Here is a 22,486-nt window from a genome sequence, read left to right as displayed (position 1 = left end):
TGTTTCAGGTGTACTTCTCTGATATGATGTTAGTTATATCAGTACATCACTTGTGCGAGAAGTAATTTGCATAGGTAAGCCCACAACAACAGCTTTCTCTAATCTGGGGTTTGCTGGGGCTGATGGGAGCTGTAGTCCAAAACATCTGGAGGGCACCAGGCTGGGAAAGGCTGTACTGCAATACCCTCTTTGGCACTGTTGTTAGCCACTCTGTGCTTCTATTTGTTCAAGCAATTCTCTGTGTGCTTGTATCTATTTCAGTCAGTTGTCTGAAGGGTCTGCATGTGACAGCATGGTAAGATCGGTCTTCCGTGTCAGCCATAGAGTGTTAGAGCAGTTCACACATGCAGATTAATCGCGTATAGATCCAGCAATTCCCTAATAACACCAATGAGTGAATCATCAGCCACCACATTTTAATCATCTTGAAAGGTCAGTTCTAACACAATTTCTTTCAGTGGAGACGCTTCAAACCTAATTTGGCTGAGAACCAGAAAGCAGCAAGGCAGCAACAGGTCAACACAAAAGTGCCATTGTAGATAAGGGGAAGGGGTAGGGGTAGGGGTGGAAGGTCCTATGAACCCGTACTAAATGGCAAAAGAGCAAACATTAAGATTATTTTCTACAATTACCATTTTTTATACCTCACAGTAACTATAGCAACATTATCAACACAGGTGAAACTAGTGCCTTTTCCCCATTTGTTCTCTTAAACCAAGAGATGTGTGTCTTTTGCTTATATACGTACCACAAGAGCTTCATTTTAAAGCTTTTCCCCATGATTCTGTAGTACATTTTATTATTATGCAATATAATTTTGCTAATGTGTGTGTGTGAATGACCAGATAGGTTTAATTAAATGTTTTAGAGGAAGCCACAGACCTGAACTTACAAAGTCTGAACAGGGTGGTTCACGACAGATGCTCTTGGAGGTCGCTGATTCATAGGGTTGCCATAAGTCGTGGCTGACTTGAAGGCACATAACAACAAAGTTATGCAGCTGAGACTTTACATGAATTGATAGTGTCCTAACAGATAACATTTTCACCTGAGGACAATTTTGAGAAATGGTTTTCCCTTTTTTTACTCATATGGATCCAGCAAAACCTTTTTGCAAAACTGAAATTTAGTCTTGTTTACTAAGGTATCTCAAAACCTGAAGCCTTGTTAGGGAATATCCAACTGTTCACAGCAATATATTAAAGTATTCCCTAAGACACCACTAGTGCACATCATGCACTAGTGCACTAGTGCACATCAGATAAGGTTCCTGCCCTGAGGACCTTTAATCTAAAATTCAACCCAAGAGAAACAACCAAGAATGGGGGATGGAAGCAGAAACTGGATAAACAGTAAAGGTTGTTTGTGTCAGGACAACAAATAGTTTACTTATATATTTCACTGTTCATAACAAGAACAGCTGTCCCTTGTGTAGCGCTAGCCAGAAAGATCATTAAATGGCTCCCAAGGTACTATCAAATGTGGTCTGAGACGCAAGGATTGGGAAGAACGCGCGGATGCCTCTCTTCAACGAAGTTCCTGAAACTGCACGTGTGAACCTGCTTCCTGCTTAAAAGCAGGAACACGCGCGTGCACAGCTGCAGTGTCGATGTGTGTGTTGTGTGTGTCCGCCAATGAGCGTGCTTGTCTTGGGCTGGCGCGAAGCGACCAATCAGCAGCAGCATCCACTTCTCCTCTCGCCCAGCTTGACCTTCTCTTCCTTCCCCCCCCCCCGCCGCATAACTATCTGTCCTCAGAGCGCGTCTGACAATCAACCAGCGCGCAGGGCTCTCTGTATCTCTGGAGGCACATCCAAGAGGCCCATCAAGAAGGTTATTAGCATATCGAGATGGAAGTCCCTCGGGCGAGGAGCTGCGCAGGCGCAAATCGTCTGTCTGTCTGTCTCTCCCTCACTCTCTTTCTCTCATGCACACGCGCAAAGGACCTGAAAAAGTCCGGCCCTCCAACAGCGCTCCGCCTTTCCTCTCCCTCTGGACTACCCAGAATCCTTTGTAAAGTGGCAACGTAGCCGGCTATGTCCAAAGCGACGCCTGCGCTGTAAGAGGAAGGGGGGGGGAATTGAGCGAGAGGAGCCGAAGCCGGCTGCGAGGCTGACGGACGGCGACTGACTGCGACTGTGCTGCACCCGGTTCCGGAGCAGCCGCTGCGCCACTCAACCCGCCAGGTACAACCCGAGCTGGCACTGACTGAGGAAATTAATATTTTTATTATTGGAAAGAGTGGAGGGGGCAGGAGCCCTGAAGCCCCTCCTCCCTACCTCAGGCCACATCATCACCCCTCCCCCACTTGCACCTTTCGAGGATGGATGAGGGGAGGTGCCTTGCTTCCCCCCCTACACACACACACACACCTTTTCCTGCTGGCCCCGAGTTCGAATTCTGCTTTACCTCAGAATTCGTGGGATTCTAGAGAGGATCGTTTCCTTCCCCCCCCTCCCCAGGTGAGGCTGGCTGGGTGAGTGAAGATGCTTGAACGTTGAGATACTGGTACATCAACCACCTCCGTCGTCGTCACTAGGCATGCTGCTATTAAAAAGCTTTCACCCATATCTTCTCACCGAAGACTCCTGAGTGAGCTTAGCAGTCATGAGGGGTAAGAGGAGAGGTCCTCTTATGGATGGGCTACTGGTTGAAAATAAGGAAACAGAGAGAGGGAAGAAATGGACAGTCCCCACCATGGAAGGAGGATGACGTATTAATTTATATGCAAAATAGGCTTTTAAGTGGTTTCCTAAACACAGGTTTTCTAAGTGGGATGTAAAATGTGGGGTCCCACACGGATCAGTTTTTGGGACCTTTAGTGGCACCGAGGTAGGAGTGAGCAGTGAGGTGGCAAAGTTTGCGGGCAACAACAAATTGTTCAGGGTGGTAAGAATAAAAAGGGATTGTGAGGAGCAAATGGGCAGGAAACTGTGGTTGAATGTACAGAAGCGTAAAGTGATGCACATTGGAGGAAAAAAACAACAACCCTAATGTGACCCAGGCTGCATACATATCATACATTTAAAGGACACTTAAAGCACATTTTGCCCTTCAAAGAATCCTGGGAACTGTAGTTTAAGTGTGCTGGGAACTGTAGTTCTGTGAAAGGTAAGCTACAGTTCCCAGGATTCTTGGAGGTGGGAGATGGGCTTTAAAAGTATGATGTGTACACAGCCATATACACCAACAGAGTATGAGATGCTGGTGACTGGGATCTTGAGGTTGTGGTGGAAAGCTCAATGAAAATGTTGACACAGAGTGTACAGGCTGTGCAAAGAGTGAATTTAGGGTTGACTAATTAAGAAAGGATCAAAAATAAAACTACCAATATCAATCAACTTTATACAAAGCTATGATGTGTTCACACATGGAATACTGTTTCCAGTTCTGCTTGCAGCACCTCAAAAAGGATATTGTGGTGCTGGGGAAGGTACAGAAATGAGTATCCAAAATGATCAAGAGGATGGAACAGGTCCCATCTGAGGAAAAGCTGCAACATTCAGAGATTTTTTAGGCGAGTAAGAGGGACATGGTAGAAGTGTATACAATTATGTGTGGTGTGGAGGAAATGAAGGTCTTAAAACTAGAACCTGGGATCATTCTGTAAAGATGAATGTTGGGAGATTCAGGACAGATAACAAGAGGTCGTTCTTCACACAGTGTATAGTTGAACTATGGAATTTGCTACCACAAGATGTAGTGATGGGCACTAAAGAGGGTTAGACAAGTTCATGGATGATAAGGCTGACAGTAGCTACTAATCATGATGGCTATATACTATCTCCAGAATCAGAAGCAGTATGCCTGAATACCATTTGTTGGGGAACAGCAGCAGAAGGGGCCTATTGCCTTCATGTCCTTCAGCGGGCTTCTGTTAGATATCTGGTTTGGCACACTGGGAAATAGGATACTGGACTAGATTGGTTTTTTGGTCTGATCCAGCAGAGATATTATGTTTGGAGGACTTGAGAAGAGTTGCAGAGTTTGTCTCACTTGTGCTGGCTGCTTCTCTGCAAGCGCTGTCTGTGCAGAAGCCTATAATGACTAACGATTATTTAGTAATTCTGTTTTTGCCAAAGAGCTCAGAGTACAGTAGGGCCCCACTCATATGGCAGGTTAGGTTCCAGACCCCCACCGAAAAGCGAAAACCTCCGATAAGCAGATCAGCTGTAGTGCAGGGGTCTGGAACCTAACCCGCTGATTGCTCTGGAGGAGGAGGAGATCAGCTGTAGAGCACTACAGCTGATCTTCCCCTCCTACAGCGCAATCAGATTGAGCGCGGGAGCCTGATCGTGCCAGAAGAGGAGGAGATCAGCTGTAGCTCTCTACAGCTGACCTTCCCCTCCTCCGGGGAGCTCCAGCCCCCCCTCCAGCTGATCGTCCTGCTGGCGCCATGTTAGCAGAACGCTGAAAAGTGGGGCCCTGTAGTGTACATAGTTCTCTCCCCCTTCCCCCCCTTTTAATGCTCACAACAACCCTGTAACTGGTAGGTTGGACTGAGATATGGTGTCTGGCTCAAAGTTACCCAGTGACTCTAACTACTTTGTCTCATTGGTACATTGAGGTACTTTATCTCTTCTTCATCTCCCCGTTCCGAACTGGGGAACCATCTTATATGCATGTACTTGAAGCAAGTGCCATTGAGCTTGATTAGACTTCTGAGTAAACATGCATACAGATGGGCTGCAAGGTAGATGTGCAGTTTTTTTATTTATTAAATCTCACTTAGTAAATATAATGAACGGCAGCTGTTATACCTTCACCTACCTGTTCTTCAGACTGGGTTGGGTTGGGGTTCCCATGCAGGCATTTTTGGTCAGTTCCACACTCTTGCTTAATTTCACTTTGGTGCTTGCAGACTGTTCAATGGATTCTTCTTCCTTGTCCAGGGTTACAGGTGTGTTTGATTGGTCTTTCAAATGAAAAAAGTCTGCAAATGATATGAGATGTAGAGAAACACTGTCCGCATTCCGACATACTGCTAAACCATAGTTGAATGGCTTGCACATTTCCCCCCTTATTTGCAGCCAAGACGAGTTCAGAAGATTGTAGTTTTCCTTAATTGCTTCATAACCTATGGTTTGAAGTTGGCTTAATTTGAAACTAACCATAGTTGGTGTGATGGTAAACAAAATCACTGCTTTGGATGACATTGAAACCTGTAATTAAGTGAAAGCAAAATTTTCCCAACTTGTCTCAGTTGCACAGGAGGAAAGTGTGCCAGCCTTGGAGGAGACTAGGTTTGTTCACCAAGTATTAAACCATACTTCAGTTTTTTATCAGAATGTGGTACTGTCTTCCTTTGTTTTACTTAGACTCGTAAGGATGTACTCAAGAGTTGCTTTGGATATCTTGTTTGAGAACCAAACTCTCCCAAAATCAAATTATTAGGAATACATATAGGACTAAATATAAATTATTACCTAAGCCCAGCATCAAAGTTGTAGACGCACAGAGAACTATAGTTGTAGTTGTCAGGGTCTGTTTTGAGCCCTGCCTTCATTTTTTGGAAACCCCACGAAACACAGAATTTGCATTTCCAAATGGCAATATGTTGGCTTTGCAAATATTAGTGCACAAAAACTTTCATAAACCGCTCTGTCCACACATTTGTGGCATAATGATTATTTTAAAAAGCCAGGGTGGGTGGGGTGATTATACTTTCAATTTACAGAACTGTCTCTGGCATTTACACAGAATGTTTATGTAAAAGTCAATGAAAGCTCTTAAGAACAAAGCCATTCCCCCAGTTTCTGCATGTTCCTGCTAGAATGTGACCAAGCACCATTCGGGGTGCTGGAAAGGAGCATATAGTTTTCTCATGCTTCTGGATCTTCTGAAGAAGACACATTTCCCACACAGAAAACTGCTCAAATATTTTAATGCAACATTGCTTAGTGGCTGCTACTGCTCTATAAAACTCCTTGACCTGCCTACATTCCCTGTTCTGATTGAAAGCTTGAATCTTGAGAAAGGAAAGTGTGAGCCATCTACACCTCCTCTTGTCCTTCCTTTGAAATATTTGAAGTGAGATAGCAGGCCAGAACCCTAAACCTGGCGCTTCGTGTTTGATAGGAGTGTGTTACTAAGTCAGTTTGCTACCCGGTTTCATCTACTTTTGCATCACTGTTTGAAGAAGGTGGATTAGATAGTGGATCCTTGAGTAGCATATCTACACCAGTACTGTTTAAGCCATTCCTTTGACTAGTTATTGACTTGTGGTTTCAAAAAGCAATGAATGTTTTGAAGCACTGGTGGCTTAAAATTAAGAACTGGCAACTAGCAGCCTGTGTGCCAGTTAATGCATGCAATCAGTCGCCACTCATCTGAGCCCTGAGGTGAAATGTTTAGCCTCTGCTGCAAACAACATAGTCATAAATGGCTCTAGAAGGGAAGACAAAGGTTCGGAGACGTGCGGGCTGCTCCAAACACTTATCTTCTGACGTTTTCTTTCCGGAATAGACAGCATGTTCATCTGGACTTTCAGTTATCACAAGATGTGGGCATATAATTAGAAAGGGATGTGACTTCAAATTGGTATATCGTTCAATCTAGTTGCTCGTTGAAAGATGGATATGCTAGGAAATCTTAACTATTATACACCATATTGACTATACAGGATCTTAACATGTCTTCCTGTATCTTTTTTTTTTAATTTGATCCTCTTATATTCTTACATATGCCTTTTATTGACATTTTGCTGCTGTTGCCTTGAAGGCTCACTTATATGCCCTTGCTTATGCATTTAAGACAAAATTGCTTTAAGAAGACAAAATCTGCTGTATATTAAGCTCTAAGAATTAGAACTTTATCCCAATATCTAGTTGAGATGTATGCCCTTGCTACATTTAACGAATAAGTAAACCGCCCAGAGAGCTTCGGCTATAGGGCAGTGTGTGTGTGTGTGTGTGTGTGTGTGTGTGTGTGTGTGTGTGTGTGTGTGTGTGTGTGTGTGTCAATAAATAAATAAATAAAATGGTACTTTTTGAGTGAGCATTGTCAAATGTTGCAGACAACATCACTCAGGCAAGTTATGCTGTTGACATTTTATGTTCTGCTATTTTCACATTCTAAAGATGCAGTTGTATGAAGTCACTTATTTCTACCTAATCCTCTCACTTAGAAGGAAGTATATACTTGAAAGTATGTCCCAGGCTGATAAAGACTTCTGTATGAAGCCCTGGAGAGCTGCTGCCATTCAGTGTAGACCACCATTGTCCAGAAGCATAGTCCTACCACTTAGATGAAGGGAATGATGGAGGCAGTGTTGATTACGCTATTCTGTAGATGGTTGCTCATTGTTCTGGAAGCTGATAGGATAAATATATTTTTTGGGAGGGAGGGGGACATTGTCTGCATTATAACAAGGTAGTTGTCCAACATTTTTACCTACTCCACCTCCAAAGAAAGATTTTTGTCTTTGTTTAGGGCTCTTCCCTACCATCAAACTCAGGCATTCCATTCCTCTTATCCTTTTGTGTTTCACTGTCCTTGACACCCACTGAGAGCAGCCTAGCAACCCACCCACAAAGCTTCTGCAAGCCACCATTTGGAAATCACCATTCTAATGTGTAGTAAAATTAAGATATCCAAAATCTAACTGGAGCCTACCAGATGTGGATGCATTTTTATTTAATTTCCATTAATGCAAACATACTTTAATCTTTATTCTATTAATTAAATATGTTATTTAATTTAATCTGAAATATGCTTAAACCTCCAGGAATATATTTTCTCTTGAAATATAATTTGCCACAGTTCTTCATTTCTTATGATAGGATTTCTGTTGATGCCCAGGGAGTGCAAGAAGATGCATAGAAGTACAAGCTAAACAGTCAATAGGATCAGTTAGCAGGGAAAAAAAACCAAGCAATCCATGATAGTTAGAATTGGATCCAAACAAAGCTGCTCAGTTTAATACAATAGATGGATAGGTGCTTCCTACTTCTTATTTAAATATTTCTATCCCATCTTTTAGAGGAAAACCTCCAGAGGCTGGTAACAGCAATCAATTAAAGCAATAAAATACATGTATGTATCATCTTAGGCTAGCAGACATTTTGAGAAAGGCACTCATTTATTTATTTATATATACATATATAAAAATATTTATATAACATCTCATAAAATATCAGGGCAATGTACAACGATGAAACATAAAACACAATTAAAAACAGTACAAAATAATATCTTGCCTACATGGTATTAACCAGGCCTGACATCAACCAACTGTCCTTTTCATATGTACATAATTTCGCCTGGAACGGAAGGAAGGAACTACTGTTTGGTGGTAGGATGTAAGCTTTGGATGTTCTAAGTCCCAGGTTCAATCACTGGTGTGGGGGAAGGACTGCAGCTCACTGGTAGAGTATCTGCCTTGCATGCATAAGGTCTCAAGTTCAATTCCTGGCATCTCTAGGTAGGGCTGGGAAAGTCTCCTGCCTGAAACCCTAGAGGGCTGCTGCCAGTCAGCGTAGACAGTACTGAGCTAGATGGACCTTGGTCTGACTCAGTATAACGCAGCTTACTACAGTAGGGCCCCGCTAATACAGCACGTTAGGGACCAGGCCCCCGCCGTAAAGCGGAAATCGCTGTAAAGTGGAACCCCATAGACTATAATGGGCCGCTTCGTGCGAAAATGACGCGAAAGCGTCGCAAAACGGCAAAATCAGCTTTAAAACGGGGAATTTCCCCTGATTGAAAGCCGCCGCATCAGCGGAACGCTGTGAAGCGGGGCCCTGCTGTATACTCTATCTCTGCTTAAATGAGTCCTGGATGACAGGAATTGGGAAGGATCTCTGTCTGACCCCTCAGAGAGCCTTTATCAATCAGGTTTGGCATTATTGGGTAACATGCACCTGATAGTCTTAAGTATATGGTAACTTTATATATTAATATGAATATGCTTATGTTTTTCTTTCCAAATACTGAGCACACATTTTTTGAGATAATTGAGCCATGGATGAAATTGTGACAAGGTGCTATCTGAGCGACCGTGCCTTCTGACTTAGTTGTGTAGAAGAGGATATAGGAATCATCAATTCTCTTACTTCAGGGTTGGACAATCTGTGGTCCTGGGTTGCTTAGAATCATAGCACCATAGAATCGTAGAGTTGGAAGGGGCTTCTAAGGCCATCGAGTCCAACCCCTTAGTGCAGGAATCCAACTTAAAGCATACCTGAGAGGTGGCTGTCCAGCTGCCTCTTGAATGCCTCCTGTGTTGGAGAGGGGTTGCAGCCCTCGGCTTAATTTCAAAGGGACACTGTGCTTTCAATTCACACCTCTTGCAAGAGCAATCTGTCTCTCTCCCAGCAGCCTGCTGGGTGAATAGGAAGAGGGAGAGACAGAACATTGGTCAATTGGTACCCAGTCAACTTGCTGTACTTTATTCTATTTGTATTGCATAATTGCTATATTGTGCAACAATAATATAACAAATTTCAGCAAAGTATTGTGGTATTTGATCTTATTAAATGTAAATGAATGTATATTTTAGTAATTGTTACGAGTGTTCCTATGTCTTCATGTAGTAGAAAGAAATGTAAATAATTGGATGTTTCTGAAATAATATCTGTTCGCTAGTGAAGTATCTACCTCTCCCACAGCATGCTAAAAAAACAACCCTATGATGTTCCTTGGATAGTCAAAATTGGATATTGGATATTGTGATCGCTGAGGTTCCTGTAGTTGTGCTATTCATGAAGTATGGTTAGTGTATGCAAAATTGTACTTAAGTACTTACGAAAAGTAGAGTACTTTAGTTTTAAAATTCCTTGTGTGGTGGGAAATGCAGTATGTCAGAGAATAAATGAATTCTTGTTTTATTGAATGAAAGAAAAATATAATGACCTAATAAACAGGGAAAGTCTGAAATCTTTCGTTCCTCAAGCAGTAGTTGGAACGTAAGCCAGTAATGCTGTCTTGTAGCTCTTCAGAAAAAAAGTCTTTATTTCCTAAAGTTACTATTCATTATGGAGAATTTTTTAAAAAAATACATTGATTAGCATATAGTCAATAGTGCGTTTTGAATAGTGTGTTTTGCAGACAAAATTTTTGTTTGGATCCCGCTTCGCAAAAGAGGCCAGTTCAGTTTGGGCTCTTCAGCTATGAGCTGCTGTGTCTTGCCTTGCTTTGTAAAATCCATGCCTTCATATGTCTTCCTACTGACTTACATAGGGAAATTAACAAATGAATATAACTATTATTGCTTGACAAAATTGATCAAAATTTGCAGGTATAGTTGCCCCTTCTGAGGAAATGAAGAATGTCAGATTTCAGGCAGATAGGTTCAGCGTTTTGTGCAAGGAGAATATGTAAAGTTGGGTAGAGGGAAATAGATTTGTTTTTCTGGGAGTGTGTATGAAAATGACATGCATCCTAGAGGTGCTTGCTGGTAAGTAAACCATATATTTTTCAGAATGATAGGTGCATGGGTTAGAGATATGAATGAAACGTAGTTTAAGGGTTTGTTTTCTCTTCCATGTACACAAACTGGTAAGTTCCTTTGATATCCCTCTCAAAAGCACTGTAATTGAACATAAAATTAAGAGCCCTGGTAAAGTTATTCCCTGGTTGGAGGCTAGAGGTGTCAGATACAAATCTATACCCCTCCCCTGCCTGACATTTTCCTTTTAAGGAGAGCTTGGAGGGGAAAAGTAACCATTCAGTCCGAAATTGTCCAACTCTGTCTGCATCCTCCAAATCTCCAAGGCAGAAAAGAAGGTTTGAGGAAGCTCTGTTTCACCTTGGACAAAGCCCAAATTGTTCTGAAACAGTCCACTTTGGTTTTGGATTTGGACTTCATTCAAAGCAGGTGCAGACCCCTAATACTAGCATGAATATTTCAGAGCAGGAAAAATAACAATGTTCAAAGCGTTTGACAAAGTCCCCCACAACCTTTTGATTAGCAAACTGGTCAAATGCGGACTAGATGGAAATACTGTCAGGTGGATTCACAACTGGTTGGAAAACCGTACTCATAGAGTGGTCGTCGGTGGCTCTGCTTCGGACTGGAAGGAGGTTTCGAGTGGAGTGCCACAGGGTTCTGTCCTGGGGCTGATACTCTTCAACATTTTTATCAATGACTTAGATGACGGGGTGGAGGGAAGCCTTATGAAGTTTGTGGATGATACAAAACTGGGAGGGATAGCTAACACAGTGGAAGACAGGAATAAAATCCAAAGGGACCTGGATAGACTAGGAAATTGGGCTGAAATTAATAAAATGAAATTCAATAAAGACAAATGCAAGATTCTGCATTTAGGCCACAAAAACAAAATGCACAGGTACAGGATGGGAAATACCCGACTTAGCAGTAGTGCGTGTGAGAAGGACCTTGGAATTGTGGTGGATCGCAAGTTGAACATGACCCAGCAGTGTGATGGTGCGGCAAAAAAGGCAAACGTGGTTTTGGGCTGCATAAACAGAGCTATAGTTTCCAGGTCGAGGGAAGTAATAGTCCCACTATATTCTGCATTAGTCAGGCCTCATCTGGAATACTGTGTTCAGTTCTGGGCGCCTCATTTTAGGAAGGATGTAGACGGGTTGGAGCGGGTTCAGAGGAGGGCGACGAGGATGATAGCTGGTATGGAGAACAAGTCTTATGAGGAAAGGTTGAAGGAACTTGGCATGTTCAGTCTGGTGAAGAGAAGGCTGAGGGGTGACATGATTGCACTCTTTAAGTACCTGAAGGGCTGTCACATAGAGGAGGGTACAGATTTGTTCTCTGCTGCCCCAGAGGGTAGGACTAGGTCTAATGGTTTTAAGTTGCAGGAGCGTAGATTCAGATTGGACATTAGAAGGAACTTCTTGACAGTAAGGGCAGTTCGGCAATGGAACCAACTGCCTAGGGAGGTGGTGGGATCCCCTTTGCTGGATGTCTTCAAGCAGAGGCTGGACAGCTATCTGCAGGAGATGCTCTAGCTGTGGATTTCCTGCTGTGAGCAGGGGGTTGGACTTGATGGTCTACAAGGCCCCTTCCAACTCTATGATTCTATGATTCTGTGAAATGTCAGAATTAAATTTTAATTTGGTCTATTGTGAATGAGTGAAAAATTAGCTACATATCAAGAAGTCACTGGTTAAAATCTCTCCTGTGACATAAATTCACTAGGTGGCTTAGGCAAGCTGTTTTTGCTCAGCCTTAGCTCTTTCTCCCCATCTTAAAAATGGGGATATTATTATTATTATTATTATTATTATTAACCCGCCCTTCCTCCTAGCAGGATCCCAGGGCGGCAAACAAAAGCACTAAAAACATTAAAACATTATAAAAACAAACTTTAAAACAAAGCATCTTCAAAAATGTTACTTAAAAAAAGCTTTCAAAACATCTAAGATTAAAAACATTTTAAAAAAGGTTAAAGATCATATTAAAAAGCAATTCCAACACAGACGCATACTGGGATAGGTCTCAACTTAAAAGGCTTGTTGAAAGACGAAGGTTTACACACTCAGGAACGTCTTCAGTAGATGCCAAAAAGATAATACAGATGGCGCCTGTCTAATATTTAAGGGGAGGGAATTCCAAAGGATAGGTGGCACTACACTAATGGTCCGTTTCCTATGTTGCGCAGAACGGCCCTCCTGATAAGATGGTATCTGCAGGAGGCCCTCACCTGATATCACCTGATACAGTAACACTTGTCATGCAGGGGATATTATAAGAATTACAACAATGTAATAAAAATCTTTGAATACTTTAAAGTTTTAAACTGAATACTAAGTATTATATATCTTTAAAACTTTTCAAGGGCTGTGTGTAGATGCTGAAGGTACAGTTTCTGGACTGTTGGTAGGGACCCCACCTGCAGAAAATAGTGGGGGCCAGTGCTTCCCCCAGTCCCCCTTTGTAGGCATATGATGCCTCATTTTCACAGCCTTTATACTGCCAGGGAACATTCCTGTTGGCAGAGAATAGCATGGAGGCAGAAGCTCTCAGCAATTTGGAAATGGCATTTCGGATGGCTTAAGGCAGTGGTTCTCAAACTTTTTTGGTTCGCGGCACATTGTAAAACATATAAAAATTTCTGGCGCACTTTGTGTACAAAATTAAAAATATATTAATATATTTTAAACTATGAATAGAAATAAACTATAGAAAACTATTACTTACCCTATACAAATGGGTTTCTTCTCATTTTTAAAATATACTTTCATAATATTTGAGGCACACCTAGCCACCTCTTAGGGCGCACCAGTGTGCCTGGGTGCACCATTTGAGAATCACTGGCTTAAGGGAAACAAGAGGTGTGTCATTTGCTTCTCTTCAGTCCAGTACAAACCAGCATGATGGGTTCAGGATTAAGAGGTTTAATTGCTTTGTGCTTCCCTTGAACCCATTCTACTCCAAGTGGGGAAATTACAGGGAGATGGAGGGCAAAAAGAATAAGATCTCCGTCATTGGCCTGTCTTCTCCCTCCTGCAATTTCTTTGCAAGATCTCAGTTCTTCCACAAGTCTCATCTCCTTTGGCAGCCTTTTCCAACCTGGTGCCCTCCACATGCTTGGACTACAAGTCCCATCAGCCCTGATCATTGCCTATGCAGACTGGGGCTGATGGGAGTTGTCACCAACATGGTGTCCTCCAGATGTTGTTGAGACTACCTTTGTCTTATGGCATTACATTTTCTGTGGCAATCAAAGGGAATGTATACTTAAAATCTTGCACGAAAGGCAAGCAATTCTGCAAAGAAACAACCTTTCCTTACTCCGTAATGACGTGCTCCTTCAATTTGTACAACTTTCTTCATGAATTACTGCAGGGACATTGGGTTTCAGGACATTAGTTTCTGGCTCTGCTAGTCATTTTGCTGCAATATTATATGTCACTGTTCTTTTAAAAGGAGAAGGTGGTAGGAGCTAGAGCAGCACATAAAACGTAACAGTCGAAGTAATATAAATGGGAAAGGTTCATTACAGACAGGCACTAGCTAAAGCTTAAAATTGTATTGATTTTCCTTGACTGAGAACATGCCTCACTTCAGAATAGCGTGTGTTACGTAAAAGATTCATTCTTTTGAAAATATGAAATATGGTATAAAAATGATTACTTTTACCAATAACTACAGTGGCTTTGAAACATTTAATTAGAGTTGTTTTCTCCAGTTGATTTTTTTCTATAATTATCCTGATGCAGGAACAATATTTAGGAGATGCAAAATACTGGTTCGGTTAACACCATAGAGACTCAGTGCAAACATTGCACTGGTGCCCTCTTAAACCATGGGTTGCAAATTGTCACCCAGGTTTGGAAACCTGCGCTTCTTGTCGCTCCCTAGTTGTCATTAATCATACTTTGGCATTGCATGTACATCAAGGTTTCTGTTTACCACGGTTCCCTCAAAACTGTTTTTTTCGTGTGTGTTTATTGCAAAGCCATTTCAAATTATAATTTTGATTAATGTGAATCTTTGAGAGCCAGTGTGGTGTAGTGGTTAAGGAGCTGGACTATGACCTGGGAGACGAGGGTTCGAATCCCCACACAGCCACGAAGCTCACTGGGTGACCTTGGGCCAGTCACTGCCTCTCAGCTTCAGAGGAAGGTAATGGTAAAACCACCTCTGAATACTGTTTACCATGAAAACCCTATTTGTAGGGTCGCCATACGTCGGGATCGACTTGAAGGCAGTCCCTTTTTTGTTTTGTTTACATGCAACACCAAATTGTAGTTAATGCTGAGAACTGAGGGGAAAGAAATACATGTTTGTTTCCCAGCTATATCTCAACCGACAAACCTTGGTTTGCATGGATCCTCTGTAACATCTCTGTTGGGCCACAGTGTAATTTGATATCAAGTCTCTTATTTTCCTCTCTGTTGCAGGGCCATGGCTAGTCCAAGAACAAGGAAGGTCCTTAAAGAAGTGAGAGTGCAAGATGAGAACAATGTAAGCAGTTTGATGTATCCTCTTAGCAACATATGACTCAGCAGCAGTGAGTCACCTTCAGCTTATGTTAGACAAATGCCTTTATATACTTCTCACATTAGCATGCAGATTTGCCATGTGAACTTTTTCTGGACTACTTGACTAATTCTGGACAGTGATTACGCACTGTAATCAATCCGTATGATGTTTGCATATGCAAAATATATATTGCAGGAATTCCTGCATGTATAGTGCATTCTGGATAGTTTGGCTACATAGCAACAGAACTTTGTACTCTCACAGTGACTTCTGGAAGTTGACCTTTGAGTACATTTATGTGCAAAAGGTATGTTGGAATAAGTTCTCCAAATAAAAGAAACAAATCACATAAATGGAGTTCAATCTTCCTTGTTTGCAAGACTGTTCCTGAACATATTATAGAATATATTTTATTTATTTATACAGTATGATAACTCATCCTTCAATTCAATTAGACCTCTGAGCATGACTTATGGTTATAAAGTAAGACAATAAACTACAAATTACAATTGGAAACCAAGGCAGAAATCCTGTGCGCATTGTCTTGAAATCTTTCTTCTGAGGAAGCATGCATAGGATTGCACTGTAAAAACAGTGACAGACTAAAAGAATAAGAGCAGCATTTAATGCTAACAGCAGATAAAAGATTAAAAGGCCTGTAGCTGAAAGGACAAAAGACTTGACATCAGATACACTTCTCTAGGGGAAGATTTTGACAAATGGGGAACTACCACGGAAAAGCCCTTTTGGTTTGGTGGCAACGGGATACCCAGAGAAAGGCCTCTGACAATAATCTCAACAATTGGGCTGGTTTGTCTGTGAGCAGGTGGTCCTTAGCATGCACTCATGGAATTTTCCATACAGATGTACTTGCAGGACAGCTTCCAACAGTCACTGGATGTGAGATGTTACGTTTGAAGTGGTATGAGTTGTACCGATCTATCATTTTAATCTGATTAATTTCAGTGCATTGCTCTGAATGGCAGCCTGCTACTTCTACTCTAGATAAGTTAACAGAAAGAGCATGCCTATTTTCCTGTTACAACTGTTGTGGAGATAGGGTCACCAGAGGTATGAAAAAAATCGTGTACAAAAAAGGCAATACAAAAAGAAATATTCCAGACCCTCCTGTGAGTCACTTGGCCAAATATCTCACATTTCTCATCCAGCCATTGTGCTGTCTCTCTTCTATTATTGGTGTTTTCTTGATTAAAAAAAAGATCATGTTGAAGTTAATGCAGGTTTATCAAGTCACCGCAACGTTCTTATGCCTCTTGCGTAGCCCTGGATTCCATGCAACCCCACAGAGAGGTTTCAAGATTCCCCAGCCCACCTTTTTCTGTGCAGTGTATAAAAGTATTCCTATGCCCGTAGACGCAGATTGTACAGCTCTAATTATGTACATTGAGTATTGTTTTTTTTTTTATTTACTTCAGATGCTTGATACTATGATCTTATATGCAAAGAACTCCAGAACAGCCTATGGTACAAAATTACAAATGAGAAATAAATTTAAAACAAAACAACAACAAAATTCAATAGCAGAAACAAAATTAGTAAAAGCAGAAACACAAATGCCCATACACACACACAAATCTAAAAGGCTGGGAAAATAAAAAAGGAAAATAAGCGAGAAGAAGATCATAGGTTTGATGCCATGTGAACTTCTCTGGTGAGCCTCCAGAGCTGAGGTTCCATCACAGACCAGTTCTTATTTCTAGTCACCACTGGTGGAACCTGGAGAAGGGCTTCCAAGACAGATTTTAATACGCAGGCAGGGTTATTTGGGGATATGGGAAATGTGAAAATCAGTGCTCTTGGTATCTTAATATGCCACTGTGTAAATAACAGGGTTTGCTTTGTGTCATTATAGACTAGTCAAAACAAACTAAATGGAACACACCTAGGTGCTGTGTTCTTACCTCTGCCCTAGATTTCTAATGAAATGACTTGTCAGGCTATATTAATATATAATTCTAAACTTTCTCCCTTCAAAATTACATTGTGATATTATTTCTGAACTGTGTCTGGTCTGTTTCACTTACCTGGAGTAGCTGTTGAAAACTGAAATAATTTTCGCCCCTACTTTTATTGCAGGTTTGTTTTGAATGTGGTGCGTTTAACCCCCAATGGGTGAGTGTGACCTATGGAATTTGGATCTGTCTGGACTGCTCAGGAAAACATAGAGGCTTGGGTGTTCATCTCAGGTCAGTCCCTGATGATAATAAATACATTTTCATTGATAAAACAAGTGGGGAAGAAAGGATATATTAGGACACACTAGCCACATTCACATGTCACACTAAACCATGGTTAGTTTGCCATGCCCCAGCAGGAAGGATCTTCACCGAGCCTTGGGCTCATGTGCTTTCTCCTGACTTCGTCAGGGTTTATTCCCTGGACCTTGGCTTGTTGTGTTGTCTGGACCAGGAATCATGCTTTGTCCCTAACTGTGGTCAATTTCAAAGCAAGCCACTTTCAAACGGGGGGTTATGAAGCTGGTTTCTTTAAGTAGCCATAGTTAGAGATAAACCACAGTCCTTGCTTCAGATAAGACAGCATACTGAGATTCAGGGAAACTGAAAGAAAATGCTGGCAGTGTTGTCCTGGCTGCATGAGAGAGGAGTGCACAAGCCTGAGGCTTGCTCTGGCTCCTTCCTGTTCATGCACATCACACTAAGTCATACATGGAGAATTAAGTTGGTCCAGATGGCCAAACGAATAAGAGGCCACCCCTCTGTGGGTCATTTTTGATAGTGGGCAGGTCTGGCCAACTGTCAATCATCTGATGGATATGTCAGGCGGATTCGTGGCCACAAGAGAGCAGGGCAGCTTACATGCATTGTTAAATTGAAGCAGTGCTGAATGCAAATCCCTTTGCAAATTAGCAATTGAGAGCATACTCTTAAATTGTATACTCCCAATTGTTCCTTGGCAATAGGGTTGGTATTTAGTGTTGTTTCAGTTTGGCCACAAATGCAAGCTCCACTTTCAGTAGGGATTATCTCTGCTCAGGTGCTCTGATTGGGAACTCCCAGCTGGAGCTGAACCCAACAGGGCTTGCATTTGCCATGGATTGGCGCTACTCGATACCCCTGATTAGGAGCTCTCAGGTGGAACTTATCTCAGTGAGATTTACGTTTGATGTCAAATGCAAGTTTTGCTTGTAAAAGAACAACTGAGAGTACACTCTAAGGATCCCGATTGTTCCTTTGCAGCTGCATTATTCCTTGACCTACACCTGATGTCATATGATATCAGGTGTGGGACACGTGAGTGTGACTGGTGAAAAAAAGCCCTCAGACAAATTAGGAACATTGGTGCATATAATTTGGCCTGCGGGCTGAAGATTCCTCCTGCAAATGCAGTCTGTTTAAGAGTTCCCGCTTTCTGCTTACAAAAAGTTTTGTAAGACTAATAAATCTTAGGTGTATCATCTAAGTACACATCAAAGGAAGAAACGGGGAAAAAGTGTGAAGTGCTGAAAGGTCAGGAAAATGGGTTGAATCCAAACTAAGTTAAGAGTGACTAAAGTCGCATTTATCTCAATAGGCCTGCTTCAGGCATGACTGTGTCTGGATCCAGCCTGATGTGTACATTTTTAACATTTAAGAGTAGCATCACATTATTCAGTTTTTTAAAAAATAACCCAGCTTTAACTTCAGAAGGGGTGTCACTTAGTAGAGTCATCTGCTTAACTCACTTAGGAGCCCAGCACAGATCCCTGGTCACATAGAAGTTATTTGGGAAAGCTTTTGTTTCTGATATACCTGTCAAACTGCTTGAGTACTGATATTAACATAATGGGAGGTGGTGGTTGTATTTGGCTTCTCAGTTTTGTGCGCTCTGTCACAATGGACAAATGGAAGGACATTGAACTGGAGAAAATGAAGGCTGGTGGTAACCGTAAATTCCGGGAGTTTTTAGAGTTTCAAGAAGACTATGATCCTTGCTGGTCACTGCAAGAAAAGTACAACAGCAAAGCAGCAGCGCTCTTTAGAGATAAGGTAAATCTAATTAAACAAAATACAAAATGAAGTTTTTAATTACATTCCTTTCTGCAGTACATGACTTCTAAGAAATATTATTAAATTTCTTAGTGATCTTTCTCAAAAATGATACAAGGCGAACTTTCAGAAATATAAAATAAATTAAAATTAAAATCAACCAAAACGGTGAACCCATATAATGAAAATAAGCCTCCGTGAAAGTAGCAACATCAAAACTTGCAGAGTATACAGTTAACCAAAAACAAATTAAAAACTAATGATCAGTAAATGAGTTATTTGTTAAATAAATAAATAAGTAAGTAAGTAACCAATCCTGTTTTTGGTTATTTTTTACCCTGGCCCAGCAAGAATGCCTTAAGCCTGCCTGTTGTTGGACCACAACTCCCATCAGCCTCAGCCAGCATTGCCAATGGTCAGGAAAGATGGGAATTGTGGTCCAACAACATCTGGTGGCCCACTAGTTGGGAAAGGCTGCCTTAAGCACACTGCCAGAAAGTGTCAAGGCTCAAGTGAATCTCTAGCTTGGCTGCATCAAACAAACCGTAAGAAACATTTACTACAGTTTAGACAACACACATTGTGGTTTAGCAAAGATGGAAGTACAAGCTTCCAAACTCCTGCTCACAGCCACATCAGAGAAGGAGAGAGGATGAGGGTAGTGTGCACACCTGAAGTTCATTTAGATTCACTCTCATCACACTAGACCAGGGGTGGGGCATTGGTGGCCCCACCAGATGTTATTGGATTCCAGCTCCCATCAGCCCAAGCCACCAAGGCCAATTGTACGGATGATGGGAGCTTGTAGTCCAACAACATCTGCAGAGCCACAGGTTCCCCACAGTTGATTTAGCCTGACACCTCAAAATAATATGTCTTGCTTCAGTTGTGGCCCACCGTCTACGGAATGCTCTCCCCAGTTAGATAATTATGCTTTGTATATAAATTGCTGCTTTCCCGGTCCTTAAGATAAAGCAGTAGGGGACTTGGGTGGCACTTCCTGTCTCTCTGCTTCCACTTCTTGCTTTAGGAGAATCCTTCTGTTTTGCTGCCTCCAGAACAAGGTGATGGGGTACCTTTTGCACAAACATTGGAAGCAAGCCTTGTTCAACCCATTCTCTGTTTCTGCTGAATTGCGGTTTGTAAAATATCATTCTTTTCAGGTAGCTGCATTGGCTGAAGGTAAAGAATGGTCAATTGAAACTTCTTCTGCCAGAAACTGGACTCCCCCTCAGCCCAAAGTTGCTCTGTCCTCAGCTCACCGGTAGGCATCTCTATCTTATACTTAACGTGGTTATTCCAGGGCTACCATTTTAACCACCTGAAGGTGGTTATTGTAAGAATGGAGGTAGACACTGAGGAGCGCACATGGCTGTTACTATAACCTGCAACACCTCATCACCTCCTCCTTTTTCTGCCAGTAGTATTTAGTAATAGAGAATACTTGGTGTGACATCATTGCACTCATTGGCCAATGAAATGGGTACAGAGGGTGGGCCGTGATGTCACTTTTTGCTACATGGTGTTGGGGAGAGAGGAGGAGATGTGGGGCTGATGTCTTCAGTAATGTCTAATTTCAGTATCTGGTAGTAGGACACAATGGATGCTACTTTTACAGGAGCAAAAACTTCCATAAAGTTGAATCTGAAAAGATTTTCTGCTCAGATTTAAGACATTTAGCTTTTTCTTAGTCCCTAAGGATCTGACCAAGGCTCTTCATTTTATTTTTAGAAGTTTAGATTGTGTGTATTTTCTTTTTTCCTGGAAGTCCAGTTTTTATGTTGCATGTATAAGCTGATCATTAGGAAGTTTGACCTTTTCATTTATTAAGATTATTTCTAACCTGCCTTTCATCTCAATAAATTTCAGAGTGGGGTACTTCGCACAATTATGATACATAAATTAGATAAATAAACATGCCTCAAAAACAGCTTAATGACTCTAAGCTACTAAAATTCCAGGGTATGGCCCTTGGGCCACTTACTCTCCATCAGCATCTACTCTTGTCACCTAGAAATGGCTAGGCAAACAATCAACTTTATTTGGGTGCCAAAATGACAAGACTGTCTGCATCAAGTGTACTTCCAAGGGGAGGGCATGCCACACACATGAGGTGTCTGCAGGTTTATATTCCCCCCACAATTCACATTTACAGATGCCACATGCACTTTTGTCCTGTGCCTGTCAATTTCAAGTAGTCTGGTTACTGTGGCCTAATGTTTGATGCATGTACTGTTTTTGTTCTCTGTAGAAGCTCGGCTGGACAAACCCAGAATGCCGGTGCCACTTCTGACAAAGCTTTTGAAGATTGGTTAAATGATGATCTTGGCTCTTATCAAGGGTAAATATCACTTCTCAGTTAAAGAGCTCCACAAGCTTGGTAGCCAACAGTGATTGACCCCCCCCCCGGTGGCCACACCTGTCCTGGATGCCCCACACAAAGATCCCCTCCACTGAGGGAAGAGGACTTTTGCTTCACACTTTATTGTTGCAAAAGCAGCACAAATCTTTCTCACTGCATGTAGCCTTGTGCAAAAAAATACAAAGTGAGAGACAGGCCTTTCTACCCTGAGTTCTTTTCCTGTGCCGAAGAACTTGGGAGGACTCAGTGAAGACTGCAAATAACGGCTGGCTAGTAAGCCAAATCAAAATTTGTGAAGCTCTCCTCAGAGCACCTTTCTGCACTGCAGGAAAGGTTGAAGGTCCATAGCTCAGTGGTGGAGCACATGCTGTGCGTGCAGAAGGTTGCTGGTTCAATCCCACTCCCAGCCAGTGTGGGTGATGCTGAGCTAGATGGGCCAGTGGCTTGACTGTATGTTCTGCGTTAACGTCTGTGCATTAGTGGGCATGGGCCTGTTGGCTTGTGTGTTGTTGTGTGAAACAGCATACATTACGTTGGAGTTAAGTTGAGCAAGAAAACGTCTTCAGAGCATGTTAAGAGTCTTTATTAAGACATTAAGGCCAGAGGCTTAAGAGTAAATACTTGTAGAGATTCTTCAGTCACCCCCCCCCTTTCTGGTACATCTCTCTTCATAGATGAACACAAAAGACAGCCTCTCAGCTCAGAGGCATAATTCAGAAGAGCACAACACATAGACTCTGTTAGAACTTTCCCAGTCGTTATCAGATGGCTACCATAGCAACGACCCTGGCAGTCCGTTCCCAGACAGAACATAGACATAACTCCCCCTTAACCACAGTTACGTCTTCACACTTGCAGGCTTCATGGAAAACTACTAGAGACAGTAATGCCTACTGGTCACCAGCCCAACAGGGCCATGGAGTTAGTTTTTTAAAAACAGACATGGAATCTATCTAGGTAATTCATACACGGCTTCATATTTCAAATAACCGTTTGAGCGGCTTACAACACCCTCGAAATATCACAAAAGTCAAATAGAAAAAATGCAGTAAAAATCTAGCAGCATAGAACAATTAAATAACATCCCTTAAACATAATTATAGACTAAAACTAAACTGAGGAGGCCATAATAACTAGTAGCAGATCCAAAATGCAGCAAAGACCACCAGCCCCACTTGCCAAATATATGAGCATGTATTTCTAGGTAGCAGCA

The 22,486-nt window shown here is 41.9% G+C and overlaps 1 protein-coding gene across 2 annotated transcripts in view; it reads left to right on the top strand.

Moving 5' to 3' along the window:
* The first annotated feature begins 1,909 nt into the window (after window positions 1–1,909).
* The window catches only part of ARFGAP1 (ADP ribosylation factor GTPase activating protein 1), a 41,919-nt gene continuing 21,342 nt past the window's right edge, over window positions 1,910–22,486 (top strand). The window contains exons 1-6 of one of the 2 annotated variants that reach the window (XM_061631012.1): window positions 1,910–2,185; window positions 14,823–14,886; window positions 17,002–17,111; window positions 18,740–18,911; window positions 20,075–20,175; window positions 21,163–21,252. In XM_061631012.1, coding sequence (XP_061486996.1) covers window positions 14,827–14,886; window positions 17,002–17,111; window positions 18,740–18,911; window positions 20,075–20,175; window positions 21,163–21,252 — 533 coding nt within the window. In that variant the 5' untranslated portion in view covers window positions 1,910–2,185; window positions 14,823–14,826. The remainder of the gene's footprint in view (window positions 2,186–14,822; window positions 14,887–17,001; window positions 17,112–18,739; window positions 18,912–20,074; window positions 20,176–21,162; window positions 21,253–22,486) is intronic. The other variant, XM_061631013.1, reaches the window with a different exon arrangement.

Source organism: Rhineura floridana, chromosome 6 (assembly GCF_030035675.1).
Source record: "Rhineura floridana isolate rRhiFlo1 chromosome 6, rRhiFlo1.hap2, whole genome shotgun sequence".
In the NCBI taxonomy this organism is placed as follows: Eukaryota; Metazoa; Chordata; class Lepidosauria; order Squamata; family Rhineuridae; genus Rhineura; species Rhineura floridana.
The sequence above is the reverse complement of the archived record's forward strand: the minus strand, read 5'-3'. Positions and strand labels throughout refer to the sequence as shown.